The 10,986-nt window shown below is 36.9% G+C and overlaps 1 protein-coding gene across 1 annotated transcript; it reads left to right on the top strand.

Annotated features, from left to right (window-relative positions):
* Positions 1-664: 664 nt before the first annotated feature.
* LOC124165883 (myb/SANT-like DNA-binding domain-containing protein 3) lies at positions 665-4,145 on the top strand. Its single transcript, XM_046543424.1, has 4 exons — positions 665-1,067; positions 1,373-1,586; positions 1,744-2,150; positions 2,234-4,145. The coding sequence occupies exons 1-4, from the start codon at positions 888-890 to the stop codon at positions 2,312-2,314; spliced, it is 882 nt and encodes a 293-aa protein (XP_046399380.1). The 5' UTR covers positions 665-887; the 3' UTR covers positions 2,315-4,145.
* Positions 4,146-10,986: the final 6,841 nt, after the last annotated feature.

The following is a 10,986-nucleotide window of genomic DNA, read 5'->3' on the forward strand; positions in this document are numbered from 1 at the left end:
ACGTGCAGTACAGCGCTGCAGTGCTCCTAGCGGCGTGTCACTGAGTTAAACGAGCGAGAATCGCGCGCTACATGAAATGAGTGCGCGGGCCGGATCCGGCCCGCGGGCCGTATTTTGGAGACCCCTGCACTACTGCATTAACAACTATGCAAAGTTTCAAGTTACGCACTCAAAAAAATCGTTTTTGTGGTTTTGTCCAGCTTTTTTCGATTTCAGCCCACTGCGCAGCGGGATGGAACCGTAAGATTCAGAAAAATGATCACTCGAGCGATCACTTTTCAGGTCGCGAAAATCGATCGCTCTAGTGATCACTTGAGAGGGACGAAACAAATGAACCTGTGATTCAGGCTTAAGGTAAAATTTTATCGAAAATGTCTATGGGAAGCCAAATGAAGCGTTCGTCGCACAGCCTCGAAGGGACCTTCTTGGGACATATGCACTCCACAGCACACTTCCTGATTCTCCGCATGCGGATTGAGACTCCAGCTCCGATCGCCCCAGTCAAATCCCGAAAGCGCCCCGCCCACATCTCTTCCCCACCCCATCGCCGCTTGGATAGACACCGCTCCCCCTTCCCCCCCCACTCTCTCAAGGCCGTTTCTACGCTCATAATATACACACGCCCCGATCACCCCATCGCCTCCCCCTCGGGATTAAGGCCCATATTCCAGAACGTCACTCACTCCGAGTGATCACTCGTACTCATTCGAGTGACCACTCATTCTCGAAATGAGTGTGATTGTTGATCGGTATTCCAAGAACACACTCACACTCCACTCATTTGAGGGTCAGTATCGATACAAGTAACTGGGGATTGCTAGTTACTATGACGTGTTTACACAACAAAAATGACGAACGATAATAACCAGCGGCAAATATAAACGTAAATGAAAATGTCGACTAACGCGAGGTTTACTGACCAAGAGAAGGATTTGGTGATTTCGTTAGTGTTAAAGCATAAATCAATAATAGAAAATAAGAAAACAGACGCGCATACGTCTGCAGAGAAGAAAAAAGGCTGGATGAAGCTGGCAGAGGAATACAACGCGCACAGTTTCGTCCATAGGGTATGTTTGTTAATGCTTTTATAATAGATTCTATTAGCCGAGACGAAAAGAAAATAGAAATTAAGTCTTTGAGATATAATTATGGAAATTGGATGGATGACCTACGTTAAGTCACGATCAGTTAAACATTATTATTACGATGAATACCTAGTGCTTATTGAACACTCACTTAAGTTATTATGCATTTGATGGACTGTGAATTATGATATGAGACATTCGTTTTCCTTAATTTAAATTCTTATCGTATGCTATCAAATACATGATAACAAGAATGTCTATTGAATTAATTTTTGTTTTTGCCTTAGCGTGAAGTCTCCCAGCTAAAAAAAGCATGGGAGAACATTAAAGCCCGAAGGAAGGCCACCTTAGCTAAGGAGGCACAGGAAAGAATGGGCACTGGTGGAGGGCCTTACACCAAGCCCCCCAATACTGATCCCTTGCTGGAGATGGCAGTGCCATACATTTCTTACCACATACCAAACACTGGGGATAGTGACAATATAGATTATGATAGTAGTGGTGAGATACAATAAACAAATTGTATTTTCTATATTTTTAGTCTTGAAGTACTTTTCTCAAAAGTTTTTGATTTTTATTGCATTTTTTAATTTAATTAATATTTTGTATTACCTTCACTTCTGTCTTGACATCTTTACAATGGCTGGAATCAACAAAGAAGGAGCTCCATCCCCCTCAAATGCCACCACCACCATCCATCCATCAACATCATCCAGTTCTTGCAAAAATACAGACACACCTACATCCATACTCTCACCAGCACCACTACCACCCTGTACTTCACCTCAGCCACACGCCAATGCTAACTCTGAACACCATCCAGCAACCATCCACCCACCCACTAAAAGAGCCATAGTTAATTCTGAATTTGATGCCAGGACAAAAAGATGTAAGGTTATATGTGAAGGTGAAGAGGAAATATTGAAGATGAGAAAAGAGGCAGCCCTAATGGATATAAATATTAAGAAAATTGAACTTGAAATAGGAAATAAAAAATTGATTCACCAGGAAAAAATACAAGAAATCGAATTAAGAGATAAAATGGAGGAGTATGCTCTAAATCAGGTGGGTTAGTTAAAATTAATTAGAAGCGGAAAAATTGAACAGACACAAGGAAATCACCTTTTGTTATGAATGTTTCCTCACAGGCTATCCGGGAAAAAAGGAGATCAGAGTGTGGTTTACCACCTTGCACTACTGAATATAATAATACATCCAGCAAAATGTAACGTAGTAAGACAATATGTGGTAAAAAAATAAATTGTATCTCTATATAAATGTTCTTCAGTCTCCAGTTCTACTTTCTGTTCAGTCTTTCTTTCAGTTATACTTTGTCTCCAGTTATGCAGCTGATGATTTAATATGTTGATTGCAATATTCATTTTTAATAAATAAAATTCTCTTGATTTTCCAATCTATTTATTGTATCAGAAATACTGTCTACGATTTACAAAAAATCACAGCCAGTCCCTCTAATTATGGAAACCAAATTAATGGCATTCTTTTGAGCATACTATTTACGCTCTATTTCAACGTGATAATTAAAATTGAATGAGCAGTTTAAATTTTAATAGCACAGAAAAGAAATAAGTTATGGAGAAAAATTTGCATAATTAATGTTAGGCATGAATATTATTACTAAGAAAGGAACTGATTTTCACAAGACCAAGGGGCAATTTGAGTTAGCTTGAGTAAATATCAAAGTAACAACTATGAGCTATGCTATGACTTTTGCGGCATATACAAACCCACGATTTAGAAATCTAAGTATCATGCATCCTTTAGCAACCATAATACTTGAAGTGCACTCTTGCTCATGCACGTACAGTCACACTTGTAATCCAACAAAATGAACCTATAAATTGCTATGTACTATTTTTTCATCCTAACCACTCCTATATTATCTTTCTCAACGTTAATCCTTTATGACCTCGCTGCATTTTAGCCAGGGCAACAGATAACTCTACTTTGTATCAGCTAGCTATGCTCAATCAGGAGGACAAAATATATTGATGCAGTCATATTTAATGGAGCAATCATTAGTACAATGGAAGAAACATGGTTAACTGAATTCTTTCATATTTTTTCTAAATTGGAGATAGTGAACCATCAGGGTGGATCTTAAAATAGCTATTATTCACTATAAAATATTTCTTCAAAGGAACTAATAAACAAAATATACATAATTGTACTATAAAATGTTTATCACCTGCATAGATCAATGATTCGTGGCCTATCTCATCTATTAAAATTATGCGATCAGCTTAAGTTAAATCGAGGATTGAAGAAATATTTTTCCAAAGGTCACTGACAATCACATGTACTTCAGTCCGCAATTTTCAAAAAGGATTTCATGGGTATGGCAATCCTCAAAAAGCAACCTAGGTCCATTCACATTTCTTTTGTAGATGAGTGATTACCTCAACAGCTTTGAAAAGTGAAAACATTGTTTTATATACATTTATACATTGTCATCAATGGGCCATAAGATACCAATTCTTACAAAATAATCTAAGCAAATCTTTACAGCTTCTGGCACAATAATCTAACTATAATAAGATCAATTAATGAGCTAATACCCTACTATCCATGCAAAAAAAGATAAATTCCTTGTACATAACCTTTATTTTCAAGATATTCTAATGGAATAAATACACGACATGAAGTTTGCAGGCTTAATAATTGAAGAATTATTGAAGTGGAATATTAAGAAGTTAGTTCAAAAATTGCAAAAATAGGTCATATATTTCCTTTCAGTAATATAACTTGATAAAGTGAGTGGTTTTATAATCCAATTCTGACTCATTTCTGGCTTTGCTATGTTTTTCTCTGTTAAAATCCCTGGACACTTAAAAATTAAACATTTCTATTCAGCAGATCATCTGAAAGTAAAGGTAGGCAATATCATAGGTGTATTACTACGCTCAATACTTACTAGTAGGAAGTTTTACAAATCATTTTAGACTGGTGAGTGTAACACACACATAAATTGGAGCATATATTTTCAAATTCATATGAACTATAGGGAGCGTCATAGACAGCGATGTAGGTTTCAAATAATCAAAAAAGGTGTGAAAGAGAAAATGGTACTCTAAATGCTTTCCTGAACATTTACTACATACTTAGGAAAATGTGAAATTTGTGTAAATGTCAATTGTACTCTCAATAACCAACTGGCATACCTACCCAGTGGATGAGAGGGTGGGTGAGCTGCATGCTATAACCTGGTTATATTATATCACAATAGATTCAAGTCTACTGAATAAGTGAAAATATCCCGTGTATTTAAATAGGTACCCTTAAAAAAAAACTAACCTTAACAAACTTTGATCTTTTTGGTAGAATAATTCTGAATAAATCACCACAAACAACCTAGGACAAGACATGTGAAGTGAAATAAAAATTCTTCTAGATTTTTAACGCCATATGCACCACCAAACATAATGTGGTATCCAGTAATTAATAATTTTACCAACGTTAAAAACAACAAATGGCTACAAATCGTAGAAACACTAATGTCTGAATTGCTACTGGCACTGGCAGTTAAAGAATGCTAAGGTGTGGGGTCGAAGCTATGGGGATGATGAAAACTCTGACCATTTTTTTAGGAAATCTAAATCTTGCGCGGACTTCTGTCGTTGAACATTTACATATGGTTATTAAGATCCCTTATTCGCCAACTTTCAAGAGGAAGAGCTTCGTTACCATTAACTTGCAAATAATCGTCGAAATCGTGGAGATCCAACCAACTTTTTACCCATCCAACTTTCGTTCACATATACCCAATGGACATTGAAAATTAATAAGGTTTCCTCGTTGTATGCTACGATACACAAATTGTATACATTTATGATCCAATAGGAGCAAGGAACAAGGAAAAGAAACACTATCCTGTAACATCAAAATTCTTCTCTTCACATCGATGATTTATCTCAATTTATAAACAAATTCATGAGTATTAAAAAACGATAATTCCTATCAGAAAAGGAATGCATATTCGAAGGTCCACTGACAAATGCTACACACAGTATGTTACAATAGCAGTAATCATAATCACTACATTTTGAAACCTTGATGACATGAAAGAAAGTAACGTGAAACCTAAAACTAGTCCAAAACTTGAAAATATTAGCCACAAGTACACAAAAACTTAGTAACTAATGCTTCATTGCACAAAAATATATTCAGTAACACACGATCACATTACCACAAACACTGTTGATTAAGCTGCAATCAGTCCTTCTGTATGCACTTATATTACTTGAAATAGTGAATTGAGAACTCAAAATTTGTCGACAAGCTAACTTCCTATGACAGAAACGCCAATTTGGAACGAATTCATATTACCTGCTCATTTCACACTGACAAAGTTTAGTTCATGATTACCTGTAACATTTTAATACATTCCTTAAAGCTGAAAGTCTTTGAGGATACTTTATGCAAACCTATTTTAAGATAAATGTGATTCCTCTTGGGCTGTTCGACGATCTGTTTACTTGACGAAAACAATAGCAAAACTTTAATAGAAGACTCGCGGCAGTGAAGAGCGGTAAATTTGAACCTCGACGCGAGAAGTTAATTGAAAATATATTTCTTCGGGGAATATTAATGATGCATTACATGTCATGCAGGGGGTCAAAATACTTTTATATTACTTTAATATCATCATACTTTATTAACAGAGGTATATATGGTCATTGTAAGTTGATTTAAAAATCGCAACCCAAGCCGAATCAAAACCAGTCAGTAAGGTCTCCGTAATGTTTCCGATTTATTTCGAATATGAGCCGATAACATAAGTAAAATGGTATCAAAATTTGGATTAGTATTTCCGGATTATATATTTACTATATCACATAGATTTCCATTCATAAAATCGGTAATTATTATCTGATTATAAATTATGCCAAATCACGGACCCGTGGACACCATGGGGTATCGGAAGGAACGTTAGTTGAACTTAATTAAAACGGCTGAAGCCTCTAAACTAAGTTATATTTGTTTAATCATGCTTTATTTAAATCACTGGAATGAAATTTTGTTGGTGGATATCGCTTTACTCCCAATATTCCGCTTTAAATATGCGAGGTGCTAACGGCAGACATCTTGAATTTTGCTCACTCCATTTGAGTGATCACTCGGAGTGTCCAACACAGGTCACTCGTTTCCGAGGGCAGTCCGAGGGAGCAACGTCACTCGAGTGACATCTTGGAATACCAAAGTAGCGACCGAGTGCAGTTGGAGTGACGAGTGAGGGAAATCAACACTCGAGTGACGTTCTGGAATATGGCCCTAAATATAGGAGGGCGTGACCACCAGTCGGTGGTGGTGGTGGTGGTCAAAAAATCACACCATCGGCAGGGTGAAAATTTAATTTACCCAAACCCTAAGAGGAGATACGATCGGTTAACCTGGAGTGCTCACGTAATGCCTGTCGTGATTTGAGTCAAATACACCGCTAACGCAACCATTGCTTAGCGCGGCACGGTGGGCGGAAGAAGCCGGACAATATTTCAAAATGGCCTTTTTTTTAGAGTTATACATTTGAAATTTCGCCTGTCAACTCAAAAATGATTGTACTTTATGGAAATGTACCTGATTTGACGCGATTCTTACCCGTTACCGAGATACAGAGGCTCAAACGTGATCAAATTTCCATAAATATGTCAGTCCTCAATTTTCTCTTAAAATCTTTCAAATGAAGTAGATGCTGAAGCTAAAGGTGGATTCTTACGGAATATAAAAACTATATAATCTGTTATTATAGTTTTTTTAAAGCGCGCTGGTGCCATTTTTTCGGCGGTAGACAGCCACGTTTTTTAGTGAAGTTCATAAACCGTTAATTTTTACCACAGAAATACAGTTTAAAAAACCTACTTTATCGCAAGATTGGTGGCAACACAACTTTTTTGATTAATTACAAATAGAGTGGTTTCCTATTATTTTTCATTGCCTAAATCGAAAGATTATTACTCCTGGAGTACGTATTTCAAGCTTTTAGATTTTTAAATGACGATACATATTTTTCGCCATTAAATGAAAAGTGAAAATTTTCAATCAATTTTCAATTTCAAAATCAAGCGCTCCAAAACGCGACGGCTAAGAATGAATGCTGGGAAAACCCCGTGTGACGTCGTTCTGGTTCCCGCTGCAGGCAAGTGAGGTGACCTTGGTGCGAGGCTTTTAGCGCTGATACGACGCAGGATGCTAGCAGGTAGCATAATACCCTGCTAGCAGGTAGGGCTTGGCTTAAATAAGGATTATTATTAATACCTTATCAAACGAAGGAAACCTTCCGACCAAGGGTAATTTTAATAGGTGATTGATTATAAAGAGATGTTTCCCTGAGCTCTGTGCCTCATGCATGCATTGGTAATCTCAGACGATGTAAAAGTCCTATCTACTCGTATAGAAACTAGGTCCCTGTGACGTCACGTGGAGTGGCATCGCATGGGCTCCAATGTGGCCTTTTTGAAATGCGATTAAAATTGACAATTGCCATTCGTCTAAACTGGGATTTCTAAAACCAAATAATTTGTATATTATGAATACATTAATAGTGGGTAAGGAATCGCAATCAATGCCTTTCGTTTTCTTTGATGAAGGAAACTATCCTATTCAAAACGATCTCTCGACGCTTTTATCATCGTGGTTACTATGACGATGTAAAGTATTATTGATAAATAATTTGTATATTATACACTATATACAAATATGAACTATATGAAATACACTAATGGTGGCTAACGAATTGTAATCAATGCCTTTCGTTGTCTTTGATGAAGGAAACTACCCTATTAGTAAAAAAAAGTCAAAATTGCAGTCAGAGAAGTCAGTTTTCGGGAGGGTGCCCCCTATCTGTGAGGGTCGCGGAGAGGCGCCAGCGAGGGTAAGCCAGTCGTGGAAAGGGTTGCGGGTTAGCGATCCTTCCGAAGGTGTCCCACACCCATCTCAGGGCTACTGGAGAAATGGCCCCAGATAATGCACCTCGACCATTTGTAATGAGGAACTTGCATGGGTCGTAGATTGCTCTAAAAACTATTTTGAATAAGTCAAATGGATACATTAGCTCGCAAAAATACCTTCAGTTTCTCCATTCAGCATCAAAAGAAATAAAAAAATTGCATTTAAAATCGAGAAAAATTTCTCTGAGCCGACCACTGCGCGAAGACACCCGAGCGTTGCCGAGGCCAGGCGTGACCTCATAGGTGCCTAAACAACCGTAGGGAGTAGGGAAATACGCTGAGCGCATGATGTAAAATTTGTTTTGAGGGAGTATTTAGCCGCTCATCGTCACTTTATTTTGTTCTGTTATTCTTTGGCAAGTTTTCCTATTGCTATTGTGCCTAGATTATTACTTGGGATATTAATAATGCGGCATCGGGATGATGAAGTACAAGCGTTTCACTTCGTGTGTTTTGGTTATCAGAAAAATGGATGATAACGTTGCCACTCGTTCGAATAGTACACCTGAAATTCATCTACGTCTACATAATACCCCGCAAGCCGCCTAAAAGGCGTGTGGCATGGGGTGTTAGGACACCAGCCTTTTTTTAGGACACCAAAAATTGATGCCACGACCCTCATGGAATTTGTTAAGACAAATTATTGCTATACGTCGGCGGCAAATCGAGTTGTAAAAGAAACTTGTAATACTGGAGGATAACGATCGTAAGCTGTGCTGTTGACATTAGAGTAAGCTGTGCTGTTGAATGTGGCAACGCCGGATTAACGGAGAAGGTAGTCCTATCCATCCTACGGTACGAATTCACAGCAAAACAGTCTGCACACAATCCACATGTGAGATCGCGAATCGGTTCCGCTGCCAACACACACACAAGCTACAACCTATTTCAATAATATAGGTAAATCCATAAACAATATACTAGCATATACCATAAAAATATAGTGGGAAATAGGCAAATACTCTTATCAAAACTGGATGTCACTATCACATTCTTATATTCATCACGTACAACTTACAATAACAGAACTCGTTATGATGAATACAACTATTTATTCACTGATTTAAACCCTTAAATTAGCCCACACAAGTGACACAGGTGACATTTCTCACTACTATTCGTTGAAATAATGGAATAACAAACTTCACACACAGTTTTTATTTCAATAGCGTGATCGTGAAATGTCATATCTACGGTGAACAACGGAGATTAGCATGCCACTAACAATTTTTACACTACTGTTAGACATTTATCGATAGCGTAATAGCACTTTTTACAATTCAATCACGATGGAACACTGATAACTCTTGGCCGATATTTTTCAACCTTGTCAAACTTAGTGCATTACAACCACTGGCACTGTGATTAGTAGCAGTAGCTTAACGGGAGATGTCACGTTGAAAATAACACTATTTTGGCACAAAAATGTTCCTAGATGTCTCCAATCAGCGAGCAAAAGTTGCATTGACTGGAATTCTCCCCATAATACAAGCACAGACAGTCCTAAACGACGAATTCTCCGGTACCTACGAATAAACGGATGAATTTATTGTATACAAAATCTAAGCGGACATTAGTAAACATCAAAATCGTTCTAATTACATACTTAAATGAATGATATGCCGTCGATAACATCAACTTAAATTAACGTATCCCCCTTCCAATGGCCGTGGCTCAGACTCCTACAACGATGTTATTTAGGTATTATCAAATTTTTGGTTTAACTGCTCCAGTTTTATATTTTATGCCCTTACTCAGATATTAATATTATAAATAATGCAAAAAACGAGGGCTTCCAAGCCTCTATCGTCGGATATTTATCTTTAAATATAAAATAATCAACACGTCTAACAAACGAAGCTCTCACAACTGCTGGCAACTATTAAAAACAATCACAACAATAGCTTCGCGTGATGTTTAGGCACCTTTGACGTCATCGAGGCTTCGTCGGCAGTGGCTTGGGGGGTGAGGGAGTTTTTCCCGCGCTTTAAAATTCGTTATATTTATCATTAAATATCTTGCGAAGGAAAACTCAGATTTACATGCGGTTTTCTTTGTTGTATTCAGAAAATAATTTTCTGTCCGCCTATGAAATAAAAAAAATTCATGCAAGTTCCCCATTCAAATTGTTCAACGTCTGATCTTTGACCTTGTTTGAACTTCAGACTAACGAGCAATATTTTTTTTAGAACATTCAACTCTATTTTGCACAAAATTATCAAGATAAAAATACATATTTGAATATATTTGGTCAAATATGGAATTCAAATATTTTAAAAAGTATTTTTCTTTTTAAAATACCTGCTGTTAGTGATCACATAAAAATCGATGTTTGCCTAAATATCAGTAATATTTTCCTGTCGTATAGTCAAATGATGAGAAGATCATTAACTAAGGGCGTTGACGGGAAATAATTATAAATCTTACGCTTGAAATTTTCATCGGTTTGTTTAAATATACCAGTAGTGAGAACAGTACAGGATACATATTTTTTTCATGGTTTTACTGGTTACGGAATTCAGTAACGTAGTGGTAGTAGCTTCCACGAAGCACAGAGACAAGAAGCATCACTAACCACTTTGGTAGGTTAACCAAGACCTAAAGAATTAGGTGAATGTGATACTTTCAAAATTTGTCCTTCCTCCTTCTGGAAAATGTTTTTAAATCCTACCTTTTTCAATTTCAAAATATTTTAAATGCTGAAGTTAAATACGGGGAAACTTGGTCACACCCGAAGATATTTTAACTGGCTGTAATAATCAGCTGTTAACCGAGCGAAAACTTGTTCAAAGCTATATTTAATTCACGAAAAAAAATTTTAAAATAAAAATTACTGAGTTATTTGGGTGAGAAGAAAACTTTAAAATGATAAAAACTTCATCACTCTCTATTTCAATCATACTCATCGGTATTACCTGATGAGTTGTGCACAATGA

This window comes from Ischnura elegans, chromosome 9, assembly GCF_921293095.1.
Source record: "Ischnura elegans chromosome 9, ioIscEleg1.1, whole genome shotgun sequence".
Lineage (NCBI taxonomy): Eukaryota > Metazoa > Arthropoda > Insecta > Odonata > Coenagrionidae > Ischnura > Ischnura elegans.

Bases quoted from the DNA above. Each gene is read 5' to 3' on its own strand.
- LOC124165883 (XM_046543424.1), top strand. From the start codon at position 888: ATGAAAATGTCGACTAACGCGAGGTTTACTGACCAAGAGAAGGATTTG. The intron at 1,587-1,743 runs GTGAGATACAAT...GAATCAACAAAG, and splicing joins TATAGATTATGATAGTAGTG to AAGGAGCTCCATCCCCCTCA. The intron at 2,151-2,233 runs GTGGGTTAGTTA...GTTTCCTCACAG, and splicing joins AGGAGTATGCTCTAAATCAG to GCTATCCGGGAAAAAAGGAG.